Source organism: Trifolium pratense, linkage group LG3 (assembly GCF_020283565.1).
Source record: "Trifolium pratense cultivar HEN17-A07 linkage group LG3, ARS_RC_1.1, whole genome shotgun sequence".
NCBI classification, from domain to species: Eukaryota; Viridiplantae; Streptophyta; class Magnoliopsida; order Fabales; family Fabaceae; genus Trifolium; species Trifolium pratense.
The window spans coordinates 41,766,152-41,792,313 of NC_060061.1; the positions used below are offsets into that span (position 1 = coordinate 41,766,152).

Consider the following 26,162-nt stretch of genomic DNA (forward strand, 5'->3'; position numbering starts at 1 on the left):
TCATGTCTCTTATTTTAACAACAACTAGCATCTATCCTACTTGGAATTTTCAACTTCAATCACAAGTTTCATGCTACATACTATAACCATATGCCAGCCCAGAAACACTCCTAAAAAGAAGAGCACTAATAGTCAAATCTAGTAGAGAGAAAAAAAAAAGTCCACATTATTATTGTAACACCAAATTCCAAGTACAGATAATGAGGCACCATATTCATTCCTATAAAATGGTTCAATTTAGAAGTTAAGATACAAAGCACCCTTTAGGACAATGGCAGCTACAAAGGAGAAAAAAAGTGTTGCCATAATTTTTGGGGTCACTGGACTTGTTGGTAGAGAGTTAGCTAAAAAACTACTTTTAGAATCTTCTTGGAAAGTTTATGGTATAGCTAGAAATCAAGATACACTACCAAACACCCTTTTAAGCCCTTCTTATAATTTCATTTCTTGTGATTTGCTTAACCCTTTAGAGACTCAAAAAAAGCTATCTTCATTACAAGATGTCACACATGTATTTTGGGTCACATGGGCTAGTCAATTTCCATTAGACACACAAGAAAGTTGTGACCAAAACAAAGCCATGATGTCAAATGCTTTGGATTCTTTACTCTCAAATGCTAAGAATCTAAAGCATGTTTCACTTCAAACAGGAACAAAACATTATGTTTCACTTCAAGCACCTTTTGATGAACAAAAGAAATTGTACTATTACAAAGAAGAATTTCCAAGAATGAGTAGTGGCACAAATTTCTACTATGCATTGGAGGATTTGCTTATAGAGAAATTAAATGGTAAGGTTTATTGGTCAGTGCATAGGCCTGGTTTATTATTTGGAAATTCAATTAGATCATTTTACAATTTTATGGGTAGTTTATGTGTTTATGGGTCTATTTGTAAAAAATTAAAGATCCCTTTTGTGTTTGGAGGGACAAAAGAATGTTGGGAAGAACCATACATTGATGGGTCAGATGCTAGGCTTGTAGCTGACCAACATATTTGGGCAGCTACAAAAAGTTCTATAGTTTCAACTAATGGACAAGCTTTTAATTCAATTAATGGCCCAAGTTTCACTTGGAAGGAAATTTGGCCAATTGTTGGGAAAAAACTTGGTGTTCAAGTTCCTCAAGAAATGGTTGTGGGAAATTTTTTGTATTCAAAAGCTATGTTTGAGAAGCAACAAGTTTGGGAAGAGATTGTGGAGGAAAATGGGTTGGTGAAAACAAAAGTTGAAAATTTAGCTAATTGGGAATTTTTAGATGCTTTATTTAGATTCCCTTTTAAACTTATGGGGAGTAGAGATAAAGTTGAGGAGTTTGGTTTTGGTGCAAGGTATAAGACATTGAATTCAATTTTGTATTGGATTGATTGTATGAGAGATGAGAAGGTGATTCCTTAATTAGAGTCTTATTGCTACATTTTTTTCACTACTATCTAGTTTTACCGGACCTCTTAATCTGGTTTGGATCAGTTCTGACATTAAGTGATTCAAATCTCCTTCAAATAGCAATTGCGGAAATTGAACCGTTATCATACTTCCAACCTCCTTGTTGCTACATCTATTTGACTTCAATTGGGAGTGTTTGGTATTAGAAATTTATGGAGCACCACAAACATGGGCTTTTTCTTAAAGAAATTTAGTGGCAACGTGTTGTTTTCATGTGCTTGTTAAAGTTTCCCTTTATTGTTGCTTAGTTTACTGGTTTATATTATATAAATATGGGATTTTTAATTTAATAATGTATACCTTCTTTTGCACATCATTGTCCCCTTATATGTCACTTATTTATGGCCACAAGTGGGGATATGGCTTTGTCTTCTTCATTCAATGGAAATAACATAATGTTTTTTGTGGCCTATCTTTTTTATAAAATGAAGAAAAAAAATTAAATGAGTCGAATTTAAAACCTTCTCAAGGTAAATATCAAGATTTAAAAAGTATTATCAGATATATTTAAAGATTATTCATCAACAAAATTGTCACAACGACAATGAAAATTAAACTTATGTTCTTACGTGATATAAATGAACTATTAAATGCCAAGCCTGTTTGGCAAAAATGTATACTATTCATTTATCTTGTTTTGACCATATTTTTTTAATAATATATAAATGTAAATATTAGTATATAAAATCTTGTTCAATTTATTTTGATGAGTATTTTTAAAATATTAAATTTTTATAACCATTAAAAATATTAATGATCAAAATTATGCATTGATGTACGTGTAATGGTCAAACAAGACCTTATAATTAGGTAGTATTTATTAACCAGTCCAACTTACGTTGATAGGGTGTTTTTATTTTTTTATATAAGAATTGGCTGGTGTCTTTGACAATCACTTTTCACAAATTCTATTTTTTTTTTTTTATCTTTTTCTTTGAGCAGTATTCCATGAACATAATTAATAAAATACATTGTATAATCTAATACTATACACGGTTTATTTATGGGTACAGATAGATTTTTTATTGCAGGATACAGGACACAGGTAGTTGGTTTTTGTCTTTTCTTCTGGCCAATTATAAAAATTAAATGGTTTAAAATTGGAGGTCAATGCCATTAAAAAATGCCAAGTTTGTATTATCACAATACACAAGTGACATCCCTTGCCATGGTGCGACCAACTACATTCGTTATTACAAACTACTACAACTACATTGTCAATATATAGCATTATTATTAAAACTATAAGCTTATGAATTTACTATTAGACAACCTCTACCGACTTTAGGGGCTGAAACCACTTGATGCCAGAACTGACCCCTGAATCAGATTGTGGTCCGGCGAACTGGAAACTGGTGGTGGTAAAAAAAGGTCAAGAGTGAATCTGATACACGTCCGAGTAAGCACAATGCAACAATCCAATTCGAGGATGGACAACTCCAGATATTTGAGAGGTTAAGAAGTAAACAAAACAAAAAAAATGGAGGAATGAACCCAATTTTCTGACAATCATTATTACAATTTACAAGCTAAGATGAAATTTAAAGGAAGGAAAAATAACTAACTCAGCCATAGTGGCAATGGATCCGCAAAATACGTAAACGAAATAACAAAATGATTATTCCCTTTTAACAAGATATAGAAGCTTCTCTTGCCTTCCTTCCAAATCACATCTTTTTGGCTTTTCTTGTTTTTGTTGTCGTGCAGTCCTTGAGCCGCGCTGGACGTCCTTGGCTCGCGTTTCTCATGAGCCGACTTATTCCCTTCGATATCATGAGACTTGTCTTTGGACTTATGTGAACTTGTATCAGTAGCTTCTCGTCTTATATATCAACGGCTACATTCTTCGATCATCTCTTTTGGAAATTCAATACTTTAACCGATATAGCAAAGGAACCAAAGAAGAATATAACAAAGCCAACAAGCACAAATGCTGAAATCCACACTGCTGAAACTCCATTAATTGTATCATCATACCCAAGTGAAACAGATATATATTGTTTCACAGTTCCCTTAAATCCCGGTCCTTCAATTATATCTTGTACATCTCCGAATTGAGATGTTATGATACCGCGAAGTGTCCAAGAAACTGGACAGAGATAATGGAACCAAAGCCAATATCCAGGAATATACTGAAACATTGCAAGACTCATTATCATTAAGACAAGAAAAAAATGTTGATATATCTAAAGATACGGAATTGGATCCCCTACGGCTGTTGCATGATGCAGTGGCCATGAAGTGAGGGACCATTAAATCTAGTGAGACTCTCACTAAATCTAATGGTCCCCACGGCCTCTGCATCGTGCAACTGTTGTAGAGGATACTTGTATTTGTTTTATTAATTTACTCACCGCTTTTGGAATAATAAAACCTGAAACAAGATTCCATAGAGAGTAAAATGCAGAAGAAGTAACAGCTGCGAGATGTTGGGTAGGTGTAAGACCAACAGCCATGATGCCGTAAAATGTGAAATAGGTAAATGTGAGGAACATGAACCAAAGATATAGTATAAACTTTCCTGCATTAGAGAAGAAGAATAAAATATTACATTAGTACTTATCCAAGGACACATTTTTAAGATGTAAATTTTAGGAGGATCCTAAATCCATGATGCAGGAAGCATTTCGACAGGGAAACTCGAGATCTTACCAAAATTCCTTTCAAAACCCATCATGAAATATGTCATTATACCAAATACTAATGTCTGAACAACTTGGTATGGGATTTCCACCAGCCCCTGTTAATAAGATTAAGTAATAATGATAAACAATATGCACATGAAACTTTAAAATCAATTTTCAAGACACCAATCGTTAGTTGGTCCAGTAGTGATTGGTGCTAGAACCATTTGATGTCAGAACTGACCTCCAAACCAGATTAGGTGGTCCAGTGTGCCGGATACTGGTGGTGAAAAACCAAAAAAAAAAGAAAATCAATTTTCAAGACATTGACAGAACTAGCTATATACCTGAGCTAATGCATAAGCAATTGGAGAGTACATTCCAGCTGCTTTCTCTCTATAAAACACTGTCCTTTCGACTGATACAACCGGTTGTACAGAAGATGCATTTTTCACCCCAAGGAACAATAATGAAGAAAAATAGGCACCCATAATTACCATCACTTGTTGAGTTGTTTCTCTGTACAATATCCAGTGGCATGGTTATTATTATCATTACTTTTGTTGCCTTTCTTATAACAAATGAAATCATAAACGATTCATACCTTTTTGAACCAATATTCCAAAATATCGAACCTAATAACAAAGCGGACAATATTGTAAAAAACATCCTTATTGCATTGTATGATGGATTTCTCCAATACAAAATATTCTGCTTCCATAAACACTTTTCAAATTGTGACCATGTATTTTGTGAATACAGTGTGGCAAACTTCAATGGTTGTGAGTCAGGAGATGGTTGTTCGTATTGTCTAATCGCAGCTTCCACCGACCTGAAGTAAAATGATGTGATACAGCAATTATTCTCACATGCAAAACATTCTTTTATGTACATATAAGATTGTAACTTGTTGATTGTTATGTTCCTCAAATAAGACATATGCTATTGTCATTAGGACACATGAGAATAGATAAAGTTACCGGAATTGTTCAGAATTTTCGTAAACATCTGTAAAGTCTACACCAATTTTTTCTTCAATAGCAGGTGTGGTAACCTCAAGCATCCAAGTAGCTGGATTGTAGCCACTGGAAATTGGGGAGATTCCATTGATACTCTGATAAAAAAAATAGGAAAAGCAAATTATGATCCTTACACAACTAGGAAATGAGAATGAAGAAAATTATACAAGAAATAATTGAAAGGAAGTGTCACCTGAAAATAATTTATCATCACATTTGATTGGTTACCAATCTTCCCCCCATAGATAACTTGTCCTCCACGTTTCATAAGAAGTAACTGAGAAAGAATAATAAATAATCAAAGCTACTTAATTATCATTTATAGAAATATTAAATTGGTTAGAAAATATAGTACAAATACTTGGAAAAACTAACCTCATCAAATGCTTCGAATATATCAATACTTGGTTGATGTATAGTACAAACAACAGTTCTTCCAGTATCAACCGTATTGCGAACAGTTCTCATAACAATGGCAGCCGCACGTGCATCAAGTCCGGAAGTAGGTTCATCCATGAAAATTATAGAAGGGTTTGCAACAAGTTCCACTGCAATTGTCAATCTCTTTCTCTGCTCTGTTGATAAGCCAGAAGTGCCGGCCATTCCAACTATAGCATGTCTTAAACTATCAAGTTCAACTAGTTTCATTACTTGTTCAACAAATTCCTTCAAAACAAGTATTACATTAGTGAATTATTATTGGAAATAATTACTTGTTCAACAATTAATCATAAGATAACAAGACTTATGGAGGAACTTACTTGCTTTTTATCGTTGCCCACTTCTTTTGGAAGCCGTAATGATGCAGAAAACCATAGAGACTCCTGAACTGTCATTTGAGGAGAATGTATGTCATTTTGCTCAACGTATCCGGCTATTCTGGCGAATGTGTGTTGCACTTTCGGATAACCAGATATTTTAATATCACCCTCAATATATCCTCCTGTTTTCCTTCCTGCAAGCACATCCATCAAAGTGGTTTTCCCAGCTCCACTTGATCCCATTAATGCCGTAAGTACACCAGGTGCAAAAACACCGCTCACATTTGATAGAAGCTTCAACCTAGTTTCTGTTACACCTTGTTTTCTTATCTCTGGAGGCATATCGACATAATAATTGACATTGTGGAAGGTCATTGTCAATGGTTCAAAAGGAAGAATCATTCCTTTCTTTTTGGAACTTTTTGTTGATTCATTATCAACTTTATCAGAACTATTTTGTGAGTCCTCATCCTGAGAAACTGCTCTTGGTTTTGTGAGTGCTGTGGCATGCAAAGATAAGATAAGATATCAACAACCGCATATACTAAAAGAACTTGCATTGATTAAAATGGCAATATGAAGAAGAAATTGCTCGAAACTTACGGTTCAAATAGGTCAGTGCCAAAGTGGTCAAGATGTTGAAAACTAATGTGTAGAGTGCTAAAACTCCCAAACTAATCCAAAACCAGTAATCTTCGATTGGTAAATTGAACGATTTGAGTATATTGTGACCAACTGTGTCGGTTCCTAAAGCCGAAGGCTAAAGAAGAATGTTTCAATGATTCCGTAAATCTTTTTATAAATTATAGGCAAAAATTATAACATAGAAAACTAAAATTTAGTTAGCATGCATAAAGTACCTCTTCCCATCTTGTGGCAGTAAATTCATTGACTGAAATTGCTCTTTGTCCGTAATTAAGAGGTGATAACCAATAACCCCAAGCCCACCATGGCTTAATCATACCTGAAAAACTCAACCAAAGTCAGCAACAACATCATAGTAATATGTATATGTGTGCTTTTTATCCTATTAATAAGTCTCACATCGGTTGCGAGATGGCCTGAACATATGTTTATAAAGTAGAGGCAATCTTCACCTTACAAGCCGGAAAACTCAACCCTACAAAACCGGCTTGTAAGGTGAGGATTGCCTCTACTTTAACACATATTTTCAGGCCATCTTGCAACTGATGTGAGACTTCTTAACATATCCAATATTGTTTTTGGTGAAGCAAACCTTTTGGGATAACAAATCCTCCCAGCAAGAATAAAATCATCAATGCACCCGAACTGACTGTATTAGCAACGATCATATCACGTCCGAGAGCAGCCATAAGCCGAAAGAGGCCTAATGCCATTTGGTGCACCCAGAACAACAAAAACATGTATCGGAAGAACCTAAATTTTAAAGATTTGTCAGGTGTGAAATCCCATTGCATTCGAGGAGTCAATGATTTGTTGGGAATTCCGGATATTAATCGAAATAAAAAGAGTATGTACGAGTTTCAAAAGAAGCATAAACAAAAAAATCATAACAAAGTATGAATGTAGAATTAAATACCTCCCAACACCAGGAGCAAATCCAATGGTATAGTATACAACACAAGTCCACACAACAGCTTCCATAATGGAATAAGGTATTTGAAGAATCCATGTTGACAATGTCCATGACCATGTTCGATAAAATAAATTTCCTCTTTGTTTATAAAAGACAGGTAGCCGAAATATCAGAAGAGACAACTCAGAAGTCCCATTAAACAACATGTGCACCAGTGCATAAAATAGTGAAGATTGGTAGAGATTTCCATAAACTTCGTTTTTAGGATAATTTTTTATTTGTAGGAACATCGTGGACACGACAAATCCAACAAATGCAACCTATGACAACATGAGAAATTTGTCAAACATCGAATTATTGGAAGAGGCCATCAAAAGATAAACAAATGAAAACATATTACAGAAGCAAATGTAGGTTCATAACTGTTTAATCAAGTTGGTATGTACCTGACCGGTTCTGAAAATGTAAAGAAATCTATTTCTGTTGAGCAAAGTCAATTCTCGCGACAAACAAGCCTTAAAAAGATCATAATTTGAGACAGCAAAATTTTTTTTAGGCAAAGCTGAAGGATGACTTTTTGATTTATCATAGGGAGCAGTATACATAGCTTCCATAGACTTTCCAAATTTGGAATTTCTAAAGGCTTCTGCAATCTCTGGTACCGAAATATATTCATATGGCTTTGACGAATCAGCCCAGTATTGTGCTTGATCTTTTTTAGATGTTACCTGGTATATGAAAATACCAAGTTAAGAAAATAACTTCAAAAATCATTTTACCAATCACCATTAAAGAGAGATAAAAAGAGTTTTAAAATACCTCTTGAAGAAAATCTGCAACCCCTTTGCGCGGTGGGAGTTTGAAATTTAATGATTCGAAAAACTCTACCACATTTTCTCTAGGACCTTGATATACTATATGTCCATCAGATAAAAGTATTATATCATCAAAGAGCTCAAATGTCTCTGGTGCAGGTTGAAGAAGAGCCATTAGTACAGTAGCTTCCATTTGATGAACAAAATTTCTTAGGCATTTTACTATTTGGAATGTTGTAGAGCTATCAAGTCCAGTTGATATTTCATCCATAAACAAAGTTTTTCTTGGTCCCACAATCATTTCTCCTGAAAGAAAACAAATTAAATGCAAAAACAATTTCATTAGTTGCTAGAACTATTCAACTAATGTATTCTGATTATTTCAAATTATTACTATTGTCGGCGTGTCAGCGTTAGTGTTGTGTCGTCTGATGTTTGTGTCAGTGCTTTATAGCTTTTCTATATGTTATCATGAGGTGCTTATCAAAATACATTGAAAACACATTGTACATTATTTTTAGGGCCTATTTGGTGCGCATGATATGATAGTATATAACACAGGATAAAAATATGATAAGATATAAGCAGGATAACAGTATCCTATCATGTGTTTGATGCACACCGGATAACAAATACTTTCTGTCATAAACTTACTTCAAATAAACTCTTCAAAATGCCGATAAAAAGCTTAATAATAGGCCACTACTAGAGACTACAATAAATTCCTAGAGAAATGAGAGAAATCACCTGTTGTCACTCTCTTCTTTTGGCCACCAGATATCCCCCTTATCATATCACTACCAACAACAGTATCAGAACATACATCAAGACCAAGTACTTTCAGAATATAATCTGTCATCACATTGTGCCTTTTGCCACCAACACATGATGCCTGTTAAGTTAAATCAATTTCAAAAACAACGTCTTTCGGATTTAGGATGCATGCATAATTTTCATATACATTTGAAACCAACCTTCATAAATGCATGAATTTCTGGACTTGGCATCACATTTCTCTCCTTTTCTAAGCTTTCCAGAGTTTTCAGTAACTCTGATTACGAAAAATAGTTAGACTAAGAAATTAAGTAATTTAATTTAGAATGAAAATGTACATAATAAATGAGAGTTATTATACATGTACCTGGATCACCGGAACCTTGACATCTATTTGCAAAATCAAAAGTTTCTCTCACTGTTAATTCTCCAATGTGATTATCAATTTGGCTAATGTATGCAGAAGCCCTTTGAATAGAAAATTGATTTTGCTCATGTCCATTGTATGTTATACAACCCTTTTTCTGCAAAATCATTACACAACCAATAGGCGCAATATAAGTGTAAGACGCGAATGAGATTTTTCAACTGTGCTTCCTATGGTTCTGTTTAGAATTAAGCTTATGCTTAGAATGTGCAGTTACCTTGAGGTCATCTCCGAGTTTTCCAGCAAGAGCCAAAAGTAAAGTAGTTTTGCCAGATCCTGGAGGTCCTAATAACAATGTCATCCTACGGAACGACACATTATGAGATTAAGTTGGATACCAATTAATTAACACATCAAACATGAAACATCAAACTTCATATCAAAGAGCGGAGCACGCTACTTCCAAACGGTTTAGTGGGCCGGATACTGCAGTGAAAACAAAAAAAAGAAGAGCGGAGCACACTGAGAAATTGACATTCCTGTTTGAAATGGAAATTTCCTCACTGGTGCTCATGCATGGTAGTGCAAAGCAGCTCTCTCCTTCGTGTGTGATTGCATGCATGCAATCCAAATTTGGATTTGGCATGTTCCATCTAATTATATTACTATTTTTTTTTCTTTTGATTGTAGGAACTAGATTTTTGACAACCTCAACAACGATGGAGAGAGTGACTCAAAACTTTTGATTGATATGATTACGGGAAGTTGCACTATTGGTGGGGCGATTCATTTTTTCTTTTTTTGCAATAGGAGATTCTCAATTTGGTTAAAAAAAAAATTCCATTTTAGTGAGGCGTATTCTCAAACTTTTGGATTTGCATGTCCCATTTTGTCAAACTTGACGGAAGGGAAACAGAAGTGCTGATAATTATAGTCTCTCTTTAAATTATTTTAGTTGTTTGGTAGTTGTCTCCTCTTACTGAACTCTGTAGTTTGTTTTTGATGATTTTTTTGGAGCTTTGCATTTTCAGAAGTGTTGGACTGATTTGTCTTTTGTAAAAAAAGAATACCATCAATAAAGAGAATTGCAAAAACAGAGGAAAAAAAAATTACCTTCCAGGTTTGATGACACCATTGATATCATTCAAGATGGTCAAAGAATGTCTTTTAGGCCCACCTATCCCAAAAACAAAACCCTGCATGCCATTTCACCACCATGAATATGTAAGAATCACATTGCAAATTGAATTGTAACGATACTAAAAACCAAAAAGAAGAAAAACAATTGATCAGGGGACCGTAACCGAATCAGATTAGACGGTTCGGTGAATCAGATATAGATAATGAAAATAAATAAAAAATAATGAAAATTAAGCAACACACTCATTACCAAAAAAAGTTTAATGTTTTTCTTCTAGTCACTTCTTCTAATTAAGTGTACTATGTATTTTAGGGTATATAGAGTATGAATTGTGTTATTTAAACACAAATTTAGTGGACACATATTTGACATCGTATAAATACAAGAGGGAAAGAATGTGCACGTAAATCTATAAAGAACAATATATTATTTTAAAATTGGAAAAGTGTATATTTGTCTGATTTATGTCTAAAAATTGTGTTTATATATCATTTCTGATAGAGTATAGACCTCAAGAGCATCTCGTGTGTAATTGATCAAAGTTGGTAGAGCTCTTGTACCAATATGAACTTCAGCTCCAATTGTCAAATTTTGAAATCTCACTTCAATGTTTGGCACCTCCATTCCAACCCTTTTGCATTCAACCACACAAACAATTAATTAAATATTGCAAAAGCATATAATATTGGCACCAAAATTAGTGACACTAATATGTAATCTGTTTATAATTTCTTAGTTACTAAATTTTCCTCATGAGGCGTTTGTTTCACAAACTCAATTTATTTTCTCCAATAATGAAAATTTGATTCTTGGAAACCTTGGTTATTACGGCAGACCTGACAATGTCGATATTTTTTTGTCAGTTAAATTATGACTTATGGACTAATACATAATTTGATATTTCTAGAAATATTTGTAGTTCTATTTTAACTCTTTTACTAATATAAATATTTTAGTAGTTATCTACACTTTCATGACTAGAAACTAACATGCAATGTCATGTAAATGAAAAAAAGTTACTTTTATTCTGGACTTCTAAATAATATTCAAAGGTGGATACTATGAGAATTATTACCATATGAAATTTTTATCAGCATGTGGTTACATAATTAAATTTAAAATATTGTGATTAATGTGTATAAATTAAAATGGATGAGAAGAGTGTTAATTTACCTATTAAATCGTTCCTTGATGGCAGAAAGAAGTTTATAATTATCTTGCTCATTAGTAGCCAAAGCTTCCTTAACAACACGTTCACGATAAGCACGATTCAACTTTCTAACATCAATTTGTTCCATTTTACTTTTTGTGTCACTTGACTCTGAATCATCTTCATGAAATCTAGAAGATGGTTTCCTCATCAATGCCGCATTCGTACGCTTTTGCGTCGGCAACCTTAGAAGAGCAAACATTTGAAGATTTTGTTCATCTTCTTCCACCCATTCTGCATTTGATGCCCTTGCGAATGAATGTCCTCTTTCAGGTTTTGAAATCGCGTCGAAATCAAGTCCTGCCATGTTGTTTCTTCTTCTTCTTCTTCTTCTTCTTCTTCTTCTTCTTTATATTTTAAGAGACGAAATATTTAAATTTTGAAAAAGAAATACAACTATTTCGTAGAACTAAGAGACGATGTTTTAATGAAATAATCAAATAAATAACACATTGAGCTATTTTCTGAATAATTACTCCATAGAACTTACAAATCACTCATAGAAACTTATTAATCTTTTCTCTCATTCTATTTCGTAATTTATAGAAGGGAATTTGGTTGTTGAAACACCACTAGTGAAGGGCTCGTTTTAGCTCTATAATTAAGTTGCGTGTATCACAAGAAGGGGACAACTAAGACAAAAATAGCTAGCTTCAATTCTCATTTTGTTGATTAGATCAAATCCGTTTTTTTTTGTTAATTGATTATGTTTTATTTTCAATTTTTTATTTTCAATTATGTTTTGTTTTACAACGGAGTTTTCAAATTTCAATCTTATATTATATTAACTATTTTTTGTTAATTCAATATACATTCATTTATATATTATTTTATACATTTCCTGAGCTTAACTCAATTGGTAGGACAAAACATTATAAACTTAGGAGCTGAGGTTCAAACCTCGGACACTTCACTTTCTCCACCTTTAATTTTTATTATGTGAAAAGTTTTATATATTATTTTATTTTGGGTACTACTCAAATTTTTATTTTTATAGATTTTTTTCAGGTAGTCTAGTGGCTTGAAATTTCACCTTTAAAGATGGATAAGTGGAGTGTTCGGGGTTCAAACTTCAACTACTGCATATAAAATGTTGATGTCCCTATCAATTGAGCTAAGTTCACGGGGATATTTAATAAATTATATTTCAAGGACTTAGTGAAGTAATAAAACTTTAAACTCTTCACTATTTATATGTTTAATGAAAATCATGTCTTTTTTTTAAGGAGTTGTCATAAATCCTGTCACTTTTTATTTTGCCATATTCATGTTTAATTTATTTATATGTTTGAACTTGTTGTTTACAGTATAATTTAATCACGCATCATTAATTCATTATTATGTATAAGAAGAGCAACAAAAGAAGACATTACAACATCAATAATCAATAAAATGAAAAGACAAAAACAAGTAAAAAAAAACCCAAATATATATTGTGAGTGGAAGTAGTACAATGTGCCCTAAGCTTCTTCCATAATTTCCAATGATGTTTTCTCTCCCGACCCCGTGTTTCTTTTATACCCTCCTGAATTTCTAATTTTACCCTTGAAAAAACTTCGGTTTGTAGAAACCGAAGTTTTTTTTTTGCCTTGAAAACAAATTTCGGTTTCTAACAACCGAAATTTACTCTGAATTTGCACTAAAAAAAATTCGATTTCTGCGAACCGAAATTTTCTGCAAGTGCAAAATTAGAATATTAGGAAGTATAAAAGAATCACGGGGTCAGAAGAGAAAGCATCATTTCCAATAAACTTTGGTTTTCATTTGCAAATTTATTAGAAGAAATAAAGGGCCTGCAATGTATTGTGCATTAGTGGGCCTGGATATTCTTTCCTTTTCATTTCACTAGTTTTTCAAACAAAGGCCCGACTTATAAAGAAACGCAGGTGTATATTATGGTTCAATATAAGATCTAATTTGTAGAAGTTGTTGCCAGTTTCTAAGGTTAGTTTGTTGGTCTTGAGTACTTACTCAAACCTTCCAAGTCTCTGTATTGAAACCAGCACATGGGAAAATTTGATTGACTAGCCGAACAAGGTATTATAAAATAGCTTTTTATTTTATTTTTATTTGAAAAGTGCTTGCTATTTTAATCGAATTGTAATCATATCTATCGAGTTCAATGTTAATCATCACCGTATTAACTATCTATCGAGTTCAATGTTAATCATCACCGTATTAACTAATTATTGGTTATTTTATTTTATATTTATTTGAAGAGTGTTTGCTGCCCTATCAAGTCTCTCACTATTTGTCAAAAAAAATCTCTCACAAGTCAGACATTTAAAAAATACCAATGGATTAAATTGATGGTTCAAATCTTTTAAAATTAAAAAAATGATAATTAGTCGAATGAGGCCTTATGGTTGAATATAACATATGCTTGGTAAAAATTGTTTCCAGTTTCTATAGTAGTTGGTTGGTTTGAGTAAGTACTCAAAACCTTCCAAGCCTATGTATTGAATTTTTTTTTTTTAAGAAGATAAAGAATTGAATTAAAATATCGTAGCACAAGATGTGCTTGAAACCGGCATAAGGGTCGGTAAGATTAATTAGTCGAATGAGGTATTTTAAAATACATTTTTACTTTTATTTGACGAGTCTTTTAAAAACTTTTTTATTAAATTATACTTTAATTTTGATTCCTCTATACTTAATTCCTGTCACCACGATAAATGTTTATAATTATTCATGAAAATGTTATTAAACAACGATGATCTTTAAATCCTAGTTTAATTGGCTAAAAATATCGAAATTGTTGGTTAGACATTATGACATGCATTTCAATTTTGACCCATCCACTTGTTTTGTGTTAGTTTATAATGACTTGTCATTTTGTGCCAAAAAGAATAAATGTAAGATGGTGTAAATAAAATGTATACTCGTGATGATCCAACATGTGCAGTACAAATGATAATTATCATAACATTAATTTATAAGAGCATCTTTAATAAGGGTGTCTAAGAGAGTTTCATAGGCTAATGATACGGTACCTTTTTTTTTTTTATCATTGGAGTTCTATGACGTGGCACATAGGATATCAAAATTGATGATGTCGACACCTTAAATAAGGTACCGTATCATCAATTTAATGTTATTATTATTATTTTTTTGGCATATAAATTCAATTGAATACCTTTCATATATGTCACAAATATTATCGTTGACATTCAATACTTGTTGATCTTGGTTTTCTTTTTTTAATATTAGAAGGTTTTGTTTCTTTGACACCTTTCATTTCATAGGTTTTCATTCAATTTTGTTTCTTCTATAACTGTACAGAAAAAAGTTTTTCTTCTTATAGTTGAATGTTAATTTGATGATATTTCTAATATGTATGATGAAAATATTCTGGCTTACATGAATTTGTTTCAAAACCAAACTCCTACCGGTAACAACTTCCAAAATCTTCTTTTTTAATTTTTTTATTTATCCATCACCACCACCACCCAATACCCCTTTGGTTGAAGCTCCTCAAGTGCCACGATCATTAACTCAAACTGATCTTGAAAATATTAGGCTTGACGAAGAAGCACATACTTCTCAGGAAAAAAATTGTGTTCCTTTCTCGCCACAAAAGGACACAATACTTATTCAATCATGGCTCAATATTTCGAAAGATTCACTTGTTATTAATGTATGATACTCAAAAAGTAGTATTATTATTGGAGCAAAATATGTATGAGTTGCATAAATATTACATGACATTGTAAGGACCACTTGTTATTAATATATGATACTCAAAATGTTATCACAATTGAAGATGCTATAAGGATTTGAGTTTAAACTTGGTTTTCACTTCACAAATTTAAGGTGTGGGAATCTACTTATTAAACAACTTGATAAAAAATGTATACCCTCAATAATTAGTGAACAAATTTGTGAAGTTAATAGACTAAAAAAAAGAGTTTAAAAGGAATGTACGATCGGTATAAATCAACTTTACATATATATTTAATGTCATGTCATTCCACTCTTGTAATATAATTTTAAGATAAATTCTATGAAATGAAAAAATAATATATTCTTATATTGGACGTTAGCATAAAATTTAATATAAAAACGTATTACTCCTCTTAAAAAATATTAGTATTGGTCTATAACTCACTTGTTTTATTTTGTGAGGCATATTCACTAGTTTTTTTTCTTCAAGTAATTTGGTGGCTAGAAATGTCACGTTAAAAGCGAATAAGTGAGTATTCGAGGTTCGAATCTCTGCCCCTGCACATATAGTGTGATATCCCTACCAACTAGGTTAAGCTCACGGAGATATATTCACTAGATTTTTTTTATCTATTGCACTAATGATTTTTGTCAAATTTCTACAATATTATCATAGTGGACATTGACTCAGAGGCGGAGGCAGAAAAATTATAAAGTATGAGCAAAATTTTACATGTGACATAATATATGAATAATCCAACAAAAAAATATCAATTTTTCCATAAACTAACCCCTAAAAATATCAGTTTTGCCCTAAACTAATTGTTAAAAATACCAAAACTTTTGGCCACAGCCCCGACTTGCTAGGCCTTGGCTCCACCCATGCATCGACTCTCATGACATGCTGATAAGTGCTAAATATTGGTTAAAATGCATGTTTAAAAGGCACTTATTGAATACAAATCCTTGGAATATAAATCACTTTTGATGTAAATATAGTATGTACTAAGAAATTGTGCAAGAATTATCAAATCCAACCATTTTGTTAGGTTCATGCTGATATTAAAGAAAAGAAACAAAATCCTGAAGTATTCGCTGCAGCGAGCATGCAGCGAACAAAGGCCGGGAGCTCAGGGTACTTGGCGAACACCCAGCGAACCTGCAGCGAACAAACTCGCTACAGCGAAGCCACAGCGAACACACAGCGAACGAAGGCAGGGAGTCCAAGGTACTTAGCGAACACGCAGCGAGCATGCAGCGAATAAGCTCGCTGCAGCGAACACCTAGCGAGCAAAGGATGAGTCACAGCTAAATACACGTGTCAGCAAACCTCTTCAACTAAGCAACTTCTTCGCGTAGCGAACACGGATTCGCTCAGCGAATAGGCCTATTTCAGAAATCTATAAATAGCATTTCAGATCATTTTGTAAAATATCAAGTTAGATAATATCAGATAGAAAAACACTAGTTTCATAGATATATCCTGTTAGTGAGGTTTTGAAGGTGGATTCCACACAACTTGAGAAATCAAGCCCAATGGTTTTTCAACCCTTCTCATCTTCACTCTTTTGTAAGTTTATAATGGCTATTCATAGCTAAATCTCTTTTGTTGGGATTGGATGTAATTGAATTATGATCATGAATCCAGTTTAACTTTGCTATATGTGTTTTATTTATCAATCAATATTAGTGATATCCTTGTTTTCATGCTTTTATTAAAAGATTTAAATGATATAGACATATGTTATTCGAATCAAAGGTAGGATAATCACTTGGTAAAGTTCAAAGTTTAGACATAGATCTTGAGCTTTAATAGTCACTTAAAGTATTAGAGCTTAATGCTATTTTATCGATTAATGATTCGAGACATCGGAAAGTTAATAGATACAATAGATTTCTAGACATATTCCGGACACGGATATGATCAACGAGTAATACGTGACGGTATTGATTGGTAAATGAAATATATATATCAATAGTTAACTGATACATGTGAATGATTTGATGAAATCCAATTCCAACAAGTTTTTATCTCAAAAGTTTATCACGCACTTTTATCGCAATTTTATGTTACAAAACCAAATCGAAACAAACCCATACTTAGAATCATGGAATTTGTGTATGTACAATTGATATCGCACTAGTCCCTGTGGATACGATATAACGAAAATACTTGCTTTTGTACTTTCATCACATGCTATTTGTTTACTCATGAATTTGTTTAAAAGAATAAAAAATGTTATTTAAAAATGTTATTATTACTTAAAAATAATATAAACTTATTAAATTACTCTTTTCTTTTGAAATAAAAATTATTAAATCACTTATATACTCCCTCCATTCCAAAATATACGCAAAAAGTGGTAAACATATTTGAATAAGGTACATTAATGTTTTTTTTCCCAAATAAATACATTAACTTTTGTTGGTCAAATTTTATTTATATTTTAAGAGGCCGTCATTATACTGTGTTTGTTATCTTCTACCCTCTAAACATGTAATCTATAACAATATATAAAGGGGATAGGCAGTTTAGGCTGGCTTTTTTTTTGTTCATTTTGCCCTTCACTAATATTTGAAATAACACTTAATTAACAATAATACCAACAATCCCCTTGATTTTTTTACTAGCAACAAATGTTTTTTATTAACAAACTCACAATAACATAAGACATATCTTTTTTTTTTTGACATGTGGACATTAAAAGATTGATTTTTTTGACTATGAAAAATGGTTAGATTAGGGATGAATAAAATATCCATATCATCGCATAAAATTCGCCACGGACATGAGGCAGATAATTTAATGAATATTCGCGGATAAAATAAATGAATATTTCAACTATTCGTTACTTAATGTATACAAATGCGGATTTAATGTTATCTACGCTCATGAATATCCGTAATCGTTAATAAATAAAAAAGTTACTTAAATATCCTTAGTTATTAAATATAAAAGAGACTTTTATATTCCGCATAACTTTAAAATGGACTTTTTTTTTGGGTTACCATGATATTGATATAAAGTTTCCACCGCTGTTAGAGATGACTAATCTCCGCCGAGGAACCTGTGGGGCACACAAGGTGTGTTCTCTCCTCCCAACCGAATATTTTCATACGCATGAGGTAGAAATTGACCTCTGACCACATGCTTAAAGGGACCAAAACTCTTACCACTTGGACAAATTCATTGTTGGCATGACGAACTTTATTTTAGTTAAAAATGTATGAATATTATTATTTTTTTAAAGAGAAATTTATTGATATTATATTAAATTTTAGTAAAAAAAAGAAAATGAATATGGTGACTTTGTTGTTAATTGAAAGCAAAATGTATGAATATTATTATGTGTTAATATTTTATTTTTATTTTTTACTTTTATTTTATGTATACCCGCACGAATATAAACAAATACAAATATGATATTTATTCAATAGAACGACACAAATATTATATTATCCATGTTCATAGATATTCATTTAAATATCGCATTAATAGTGCCACATCAACGTAACGTAACACCTCAAATTTTTTTTTCAAATGATCAATTCTATCCTAGAACTAATAATTAGAAGATCTTAAATGGATAGGAGTGAAATTCACTACTACTAGTATTAATCCAAATCTTTTCTCAAAAAAAAAAAAGTATTAATCCAAATCTTAATTCAACGTTAATATTGGAAAAATTCATTCACACATTTCTATGTCTGTAGACTATAATAACTCTCTTTCCTTTTTTTAGTCAAAAAAGAAAAACCATCTTCCTTTTTTTCAGGGAAATTAATATCAATTTTTAATATATCCATAAATGAAAAGGGCAAAACCGTCTTTTAATATATTCAAATCCACTCTCGAACATGGTAACCCACTACACCAAAACCATTAACAAATCAGGAATTGGAAAAGGGCAATAACGTCATTACAAAAGTCAAATCATAAATTTCATATGCATTTATAAATGCTTCAGTCTTAGCTCTGTGAATATTTCATCACTTGCATGCACTACACACACAAAAATTCCGGGAAAATATTTTTGGTACTATGGGAAAAAGTTCATTTCAAGAATCTCTGAAAGCTCTAGAAGCTGATATTCAGTATGCTAATACACTGTATGTTTTTCTCTCTTTTCATCCATTTTTTAGGGTTGTTTTTTGACTGAGAATTTAGCTTCTGAAGCATGTAATTTTTTTAATTTTTTTTTCTGATTCCTAGACTAAAAATTGAACCTTTTTTTGGAGACAATTTGTGGGTATGTTGTGATTTTGAAGTTTAAAACATGATTCCTAGCTACAACAAGGTTTCTTCATCACTTGATTATTAAAAATTGGAAATTTATCTGCCACTTTTGTGTTGCAGGTTTTTGTGTTTGTTTTCCCTTTTTTGATCAATGTTGATGAATTTTTCATGTTGAGTTGCATGATCAATTTTGTGATTTTTCTTGAAGTTGAGTGAGAATTTGAAGCTGGAAATTTGTTCAAATGAAGCTGTTGATAAACAGGGCAAAATAATTCTGTATGACACTTGAGAATTATATACTGAACTTTTCTGACAATTTACATGCTTGTTGTACTGGTGAAATCTTCTATTCAAATTATTTTAGCTGAGTTAAGCACTTTTTAAATTTAAGATTTTATCCAATTTAAAATTTGAATGTGTTTTTCTTTTGTTGAGACTTGAGAGTACCATGTTTAATAGTGTGATATGGCATGAAATTATTGTCCATGATGTGTTTGTTTTTGTGTACGAGTTAGTTCCACATCCAAATTTTGAGATGGCTTTTCTTATGTTTACTCTATTTCCTTTTCAGGGCATTAAGCCATCCAAGGGATAAAGATGGAGGATGCTATCAGATGAGGCTATCATATAGTCCAGTTGCTCCAATGTTTATCTCACTTGTTCAATGGACTGATTACCGCCTTGCTGGTGCTCTTGGTTTGCTCAGAATTTTAATTTATGTGGTATATTTCCTAAACAATGTACTCGCTCTGGTCTCATATATATAAGCAAAGATTCATTTTTCAGGTTCATTATCTGGTCCATGAATCAGGTTCATGACCAGATACATCTGATATTCAATGAACCTAGAGAAAGAATTTTTGCTTATGTTTGTGTGCCAAAATTGTATTTTCATAATTTGTCCTTAGTATTGTCAAATACTACATTATAGCTCTATAATGTACCGGAATTTGAACAAATCACTATTGTTCTACACTATTTTAGTACAAAGTGTTGTCAGATAATGGCTTAGTGGCACTATAGCACTGCTGAATTTGAATAGTAATAGTCCTTCCATGATTTACATTTTTTGTATTTATATTGCCATCATTTGGTTTTGGATAAATTTCATAATATTTTATTCTACATTTATGCAGACATATGGAAATGGGAAGACTACTATTTCAATATATGAAAGGAAAGCAAGCATAAGACAATTTTATAGTAAGTTTAAGGTTGTTAACATGAATGTGTACTTATCTAGCTTTTGGAATCAGTTTTTGTGCTCTTGATGACATACTTAACATGTTTTTTCTGTTCTTCAGCTGTATTATTTCCTGCTCTATTGCAACTTCAAATGGGCATCACAGATTTGGATGAAAGGAAACAGAAAGAAGAATATGCTATTAAATACCAAAAGAAGAATGATTTCAAAGGTTGGAAAGAATCTGAAATTGACATTGAAAGAGATCAGGAATGTGGAGTTTGTTTGGAGGTGAAAACAAAAGTTGTTCTGCCTAATTGTTGCCACCAAATGTGTTTCAACTGTTACAGAGACTGGTATAGTTCTTCAATTGCTTCATTTCACTTTCCTATCCTTAGATTCTTTTTGTGTGCATCTTGATAATGTTTTTGAGATAAAACTAAGTTTAATTTTGTGTACATAAAACCAAGTTTTATATATAATGTTGGTATTATTATGCTTTTAACAGTAAATAATATCAATGACTGAGTTTTTGCCACATAAAGCATCTTGTATATCATTTATGAAAAAAAAATGTATTGGTCTTTTTGAGATTGAGGCCTCATGAAGTCAAAGAATGTTATCCAGTTGCTTTTACTTTGTCAAAAGCTAAGCCATTGCTTTTATTATTTTCAACAACAATTATCTTCTTTTCACTTTAGAGATTGGTTTGAGATGTTTTCCATTTTTGAGTTTTCACTTTTAATTACAAATTCAATTTGTTTTCTATTTTCAAAGATTCATATAGGAAATGGTTAAAAACAAAACAAAGCTGTTCTCATTATTTTTCGTCTGTCTATGAAGCGCTGACAAAGACATAGAATTAACACTTACATGTTGGCATCGATAATAATTTAAGAAAATGGAAATAAGTCAGAAGAATCATGTGTCTTTGTCGTGTCAGTGTCCGTACTAACACATGTCACGCATATGTCAGACGCCGACAAACTTTCAAGTAATTACAAGGTGACAAGTTGCACCCCACCTACCTAAACTTTGTTTACTTGTATTAGTTGATACTATGACAGAGTATCAAATAGTAATTAGTTAGTAGCTTATTCTCTATTCATTGTTTTAGACATGACAATGCTGCATTTTGATTCAGGTGTCTTAGGTCTCAATCTTGCCCCTTTTGCCGGGATAGCTTGGAGAGAGTAAACTCTGGTGACCTTTGGATTTACACAGACACAAGTGATATTGTTGATGTTGGAACAATTTTCAAAGAGAATTGTAAGATTCTGTTTATTTACATAGAAAATTTGCCTCTAATTATTCCATACCCAAGACATGTCTCTTATGATCCATTTTTTAGATAAGGTTTGTCTATAGGTTTCAAAATTCTACATTACCCTTCAAATTGTACCTGTAAATCCATTTTGGACCATAATTAAATTGTATATATTCTATTGTCTTATTTCCTTTCAGCTTTAAGTTGATATAATTTATTACCAACATACATAGAAAAAAATTCCAATATTTTGTTATCCACAATGGGATATTTTTGTTATTCTCTTATGTACACTATTATATTTGAATTTATAATAGTGTTCTAACTTCTAAGGATTGAGATGAAGAATTAAAAAATGTACAGTAGGTCAGTGGCCTTATCCTTTTGGCTATTTCAATTGTGAGTCGACATGAGGGATAATAATAATTTAATTAATTTTATCCATTATCCATTAAGTGTACAAAATGACAATCATGAGAAAACAACAAGGGCACATTTTATTTAATGTGTAGGCTCTACCCACTTGATAAGATTCCTTCTTTTCATGATATTTTAATGCATCTTGAAATATTGCTTTAACAAAGAGGTAACCTGTCCCTCTCTTGATCCCATTTTGACTTTAATGCCCTTTTATTTTTTTTCATGCGTGTCTTGTGAATACAACAAGTGTCATAGAAATGGAGTATATATTTTCATATGGGACAGGGCTCGGCATCGGTTCGGTTTCGGACTCAAACCCTAGAACCAGTCAGACGATGGGTGACATATGCATAACCATATCGAACCAATTAAATACTTGGTTTGGTCGGTTTATGGTTTCTCGGATTGACTCGGTTTCGGTTCGGTTCAACGGTTTAAATCATTTTTTAAAAATTTTGTTTTTTCTAAAATTTTTAATTAAAATTGACCCAATATAATTGCATGTTACTTCTGTCATTTTTTGTCCAAACTTTTTTTTCCCCAATTTCAAGCACTTTAAACTTAGCGATATTGTTAGCCCATTATTTTCTATTTTTTTTATACAAATATCTCTAAAATCTTTGATCTAAATTTTTAATTACTTATTTTTTCAAATGATTATGCTGATAGTAGCTATATGCTTGATAATAATAATAATAAATTAATAACGGTTTGGTTTCGGTTTGCGATGAGCCGGAACCTTCCAACCGTAAACCACCCATTCAATGCCTTAATATTCACGGTTTACACAATTTCAACCCACAGTTCCACAAAAACTGACCTGAATGCTCTGTTTCGGTTTGGGCTGAACGGTTTCAATCGGATTGGGTCGGTTGTGCCTAGCCCTAAGGACCATGATCTTCTGAAAAATAAACTCACAATTTCACGCAGTAATAGATCTCAAGTATGACATTGGTTCATATAACATTTACATGCATAAAATCAATACAAAGTCCAAACAATTTCGGCTTCTGATTCAAGATATGATGGGTTTACTTCATTACAACGGCACACAGTTATTGTGTGCAATCCAATTCCTACCGTATGTATATGTACATCATAGTACTAAAATATGAATCTTTATACACCTTAAATTATAGAAGTAGATATTTTGTTTTAGAAACAAAGAGGATTAAACCAAACTATGATTGGTCATCCTGCATACGCAAATAATCTTCATAAGATCGAGGATGATTTTCCTCATGAGGAGCATAAGCATAGCCTCCATGGCTTGATATATCAAGGCCAGCAAGTTCATCATGCACAGGAATTCTTAGTAACTTAAGCTTGTGCAAGGCATAGAACATAGGGCCCATTGTTGTACTAACAAATACAAATATTACCAAAATCTCAACCATTTGAGCTCCAATCAATCCCCATCCACCTCCAAGTAGAAGACCATAAGGTCTTTCCACTGCCACCCCTGAATTATAGGTTTGATTCACAAACTTCTTTTTGGCAAACAACCCTGTAAACAACAAACCCCAAGTGCCACATCCACCATGCAATTGGGCTGCCTCTAATGGGTCATCATAGTTCAATTTTAGTGCCAAGATGTTGAGCCCAATTAACACCCAAGCCGAGACGAATCCACATAGAATAGCGGCCCATGGCTCGACAACTGAGCACCCAGAGGTGATGGCAACAAATCCACCGAGCAAACCATTGCACACATCCATTGCATCCCAGTGACCAATCAATAATCGACGGCCGAACAACGTGACGATTCCAGCTGTTGAGCCCGCCAATGTGGTTGTCACGGCAGTCCGGCCTATCGAAGTCCAGTTACCTTCATCAGGTGTGCCAGGGTAGGCTACGAGAATTTTGTCAAATGAACCAGGGTTAAACCCAAACCAACCAAACCACAATAAGAACGTCCCAAGAACCACAAGTGCGGCATTGTGGCCGCGGAAAGGCACAGGCTTTCCATAAGCATCGAACCTCCCAACCCGCGGGCCTTCTATGATAGATCCCCATAGTCCAGCAATTGCACCAACCAAATGCACCACTCCACTCCCAGCAAAGTCAATGGAACCTGACCCCAAGAACAAGTCACTTGAATTGGGACTAAGCCAACCACTAGATGACCAAACCCAATGAGCCACAATTGGGTACACAAACCCAGTAAGGAAAAATGAAAAAACAAGATAAGCACTAAATTGGGTTCTCTCAGCTATAGACCCACTAGTAATGCCAGCTACAGCTATAGCAAATGCCCATTGGTAAAGGAAGAATCCATAGTCATAATTTTCATTTGGAATGTTAACTAGAGCAAACAAATTTGTACCAATGAAAGGGTTGGAATTGCCATATGCAAATGCAAAACCAAAAAGATAGAAAGAAATGCTACCTACCACTGCATCAACTACATTTGTGAGCATTATGTTCATTGCATTTTTGGCACGGACAGAACCTGCACATATCATGGCAAATCCTAGTTGCATTACAAAAACTAAGTAGGCAGAGAAAAGAAGGTAGATTGTGTTGATAGAATATGTAACACTTTGTTCCCATGAAGTCTCCATGAGAATGTGTTGTGTGTGGTGATAAATGGAAATAAGATGAAAGAGTAGTTAAATGAAATGAGAACATTTATATCAATATACACATGATAGTATACATTAAAATTTGATAGTGTGTGTGTGATGGTGGTAACTTTGAAGGGTAGGTAGCTTTCTTGCAAGTAGTTGTAGTTGCACACTTGCACATACAAGTTGGTTAATGTTGAGTGGTTGTGCATTCTAATTCAACCATTTTAAGTGATTGGTAGCAGATAGGCTTATCAAAACTGAAAATATATATAAATATCACTACATGAATTAGGCTGACCACGGTGGGTATTTGGCAACGCTTTGCGGGTTTTTTATATATGTGACGGTTTCTGTGACAGTTTATATAACTACCGTGGTAAACAAGTTAATCCCAATCGCAATTTATTGTTTTTTTTTTTGTCACAATATTTGTTTTCTTTTATAAAAAGGGAAACATTTTACTATAACCAACCAAACCACTATATAAACTGGCAACAATTTTTACAAATCAGATTTTATATTATATTGAACCATAATACACAGTACACACTTGCGTTTCTTTATAACTCGGGCCTTTGTTTGTAAAACTAGTGAAATGAAAAGAAAAGAAAATCCAAGCCCACTAAGGCACTATACATTGAAGGCCCTTTATTTCTTCTATTAAATTTGTAAAATAGAAAACGAAAGTTTATTGGAAATTGTGAAAGAAGCTCACATTGTATGACTAGCCCACCACCAAATCAGATTTACTCCATTCAAATACTCCGTCCGTCCCACAATGACTGAGTGAGTTGAGCACGTCACGCATGTCAATACATAATTTTGCGATTAATATTTTTAATTGTATAATAGTAAAAATTATAAAAATATGATATTTTGAAAATACTCATCGAGATGAATCCAACATCTTATATGCTAATATTTGTTTTTATTTATTAGTAGAAAAATATGGTCAAAGTAAGATATGTGAATAGTGTATTTAGTCAAAATGACTCACTCATTTTGGGACGGAGGGAGTATTTGGGTTTTTGTTTACATGTTTTTTGGTACGTTTGTTTTAGTTTCCATCTCAAGTTAATATAACAGATAAAATAATAAAAAATCATCAA

At 32.7% G+C, this 26,162-nt stretch overlaps 4 protein-coding genes across 4 annotated transcripts; 2 read left to right on the forward strand and 2 right to left on the reverse strand.

Moving 5' to 3' along the window:
- Positions 1-51: 51 nt before the first annotated feature.
- On the forward strand, positions 52-1,856 carry LOC123916465 (3-oxo-Delta(4,5)-steroid 5-beta-reductase). Its single transcript, XM_045967928.1, has one exon. The coding sequence runs from the start codon at positions 272-274 to the stop codon at positions 1,394-1,396; it is 1,125 nt and encodes a 374-aa protein (XP_045823884.1). The 5' UTR covers positions 52-271; the 3' UTR covers positions 1,397-1,856.
- Positions 1,857-3,294: 1,438 nt separating this feature from the next.
- On the reverse strand, positions 3,295-11,127 carry LOC123913576 (ABC transporter G family member 31-like). The gene is made up of 21 exons (XM_045964361.1): positions 11,014-11,127; positions 10,476-10,558; positions 9,640-9,724; positions 9,363-9,519; positions 9,196-9,272; positions 8,969-9,113; positions 8,226-8,527; positions 7,853-8,134; positions 7,410-7,726; positions 7,086-7,246; positions 6,709-6,812; positions 6,452-6,608; positions 5,849-6,348; positions 5,463-5,753; positions 5,281-5,364; positions 5,049-5,182; positions 4,673-4,900; positions 4,416-4,587; positions 4,097-4,184; positions 3,799-3,965; positions 3,295-3,576 (listed from the first exon to the last, which is right to left on the reverse strand). Exons 1-21 carry the CDS (start codon positions 11,125-11,127, stop codon positions 3,295-3,297), a joined length of 3,930 nt encoding a protein of 1,309 aa, XP_045820317.1.
- Positions 11,128-19,326: 8,199 nt separating this feature from the next.
- On the forward strand, positions 19,327-22,249 carry LOC123913579 (E3 ubiquitin-protein ligase AIRP2). Its single transcript, XM_045964364.1, has 5 exons — positions 19,327-19,486; positions 20,185-20,335; positions 20,750-20,816; positions 20,918-21,152; positions 21,941-22,249. Exons 1-5 carry the CDS (start codon positions 19,419-19,421, stop codon positions 22,149-22,151), a joined length of 732 nt encoding a protein of 243 aa, XP_045820320.1. The 5' UTR covers positions 19,327-19,418; the 3' UTR covers positions 22,152-22,249.
- A 1,173-nt stretch (positions 22,250-23,422) lies between these two features.
- LOC123913578 (ammonium transporter 1 member 3-like) lies at positions 23,423-25,312 on the reverse strand. Its single transcript, XM_045964363.1, has one exon. It carries the CDS (start codon positions 25,045-25,047, stop codon positions 23,665-23,667), a length of 1,383 nt encoding a protein of 460 aa, XP_045820319.1. The 5' UTR covers positions 25,048-25,312; the 3' UTR covers positions 23,423-23,664.
- Between the last annotated feature and the right edge of the window lie 850 nt (positions 25,313-26,162).

Excerpts from the sequence above, each read along its gene's own strand:
- LOC123916465 (XM_045967928.1), top strand. The coding sequence starts at position 272 with ATGGCAGCTACAAAGGAGAAAAAAAGTGTTGCCATAATTTTTGGGGTC.
- LOC123913576 (XM_045964361.1), bottom strand. The coding sequence starts at position 11,127 with ATGGAGGTGCCAAACATTGAAGTGAGATTTCAAAATTTGACAATTGGA. Across the intron at positions 7,727-7,852 it reads ACATTTTCAGAACCGGTCAG|GTTGCATTTGTTGGATTTGT; the intron begins GTACATACCAAC and ends ATGTTGTCATAG. Across the intron at positions 4,588-4,672 it reads TGGAATATTGGTTCAAAAAG|AGAAACAACTCAACAAGTGA; the intron begins GTATGAATCGTT and ends GATATTGTACAG.
- LOC123913579 (XM_045964364.1), top strand. The coding sequence starts at position 19,419 with ATGGGAAAAAGTTCATTTCAAGAATCTCTGAAAGCTCTAGAAGCTGAT. Across the intron at positions 20,336-20,749 it reads TCAGAATTTTAATTTATGTG|ACATATGGAAATGGGAAGAC; the intron begins GTATATTTCCTA and ends ACATTTATGCAG. Across the intron at positions 21,153-21,940 it reads TTCAACTGTTACAGAGACTG|GTGTCTTAGGTCTCAATCTT; the intron begins GTATAGTTCTTC and ends ATTTTGATTCAG.
- LOC123913578 (XM_045964363.1), bottom strand. The coding sequence starts at position 25,047 with ATGGAGACTTCATGGGAACAAAGTGTTACATATTCTATCAACACAATC.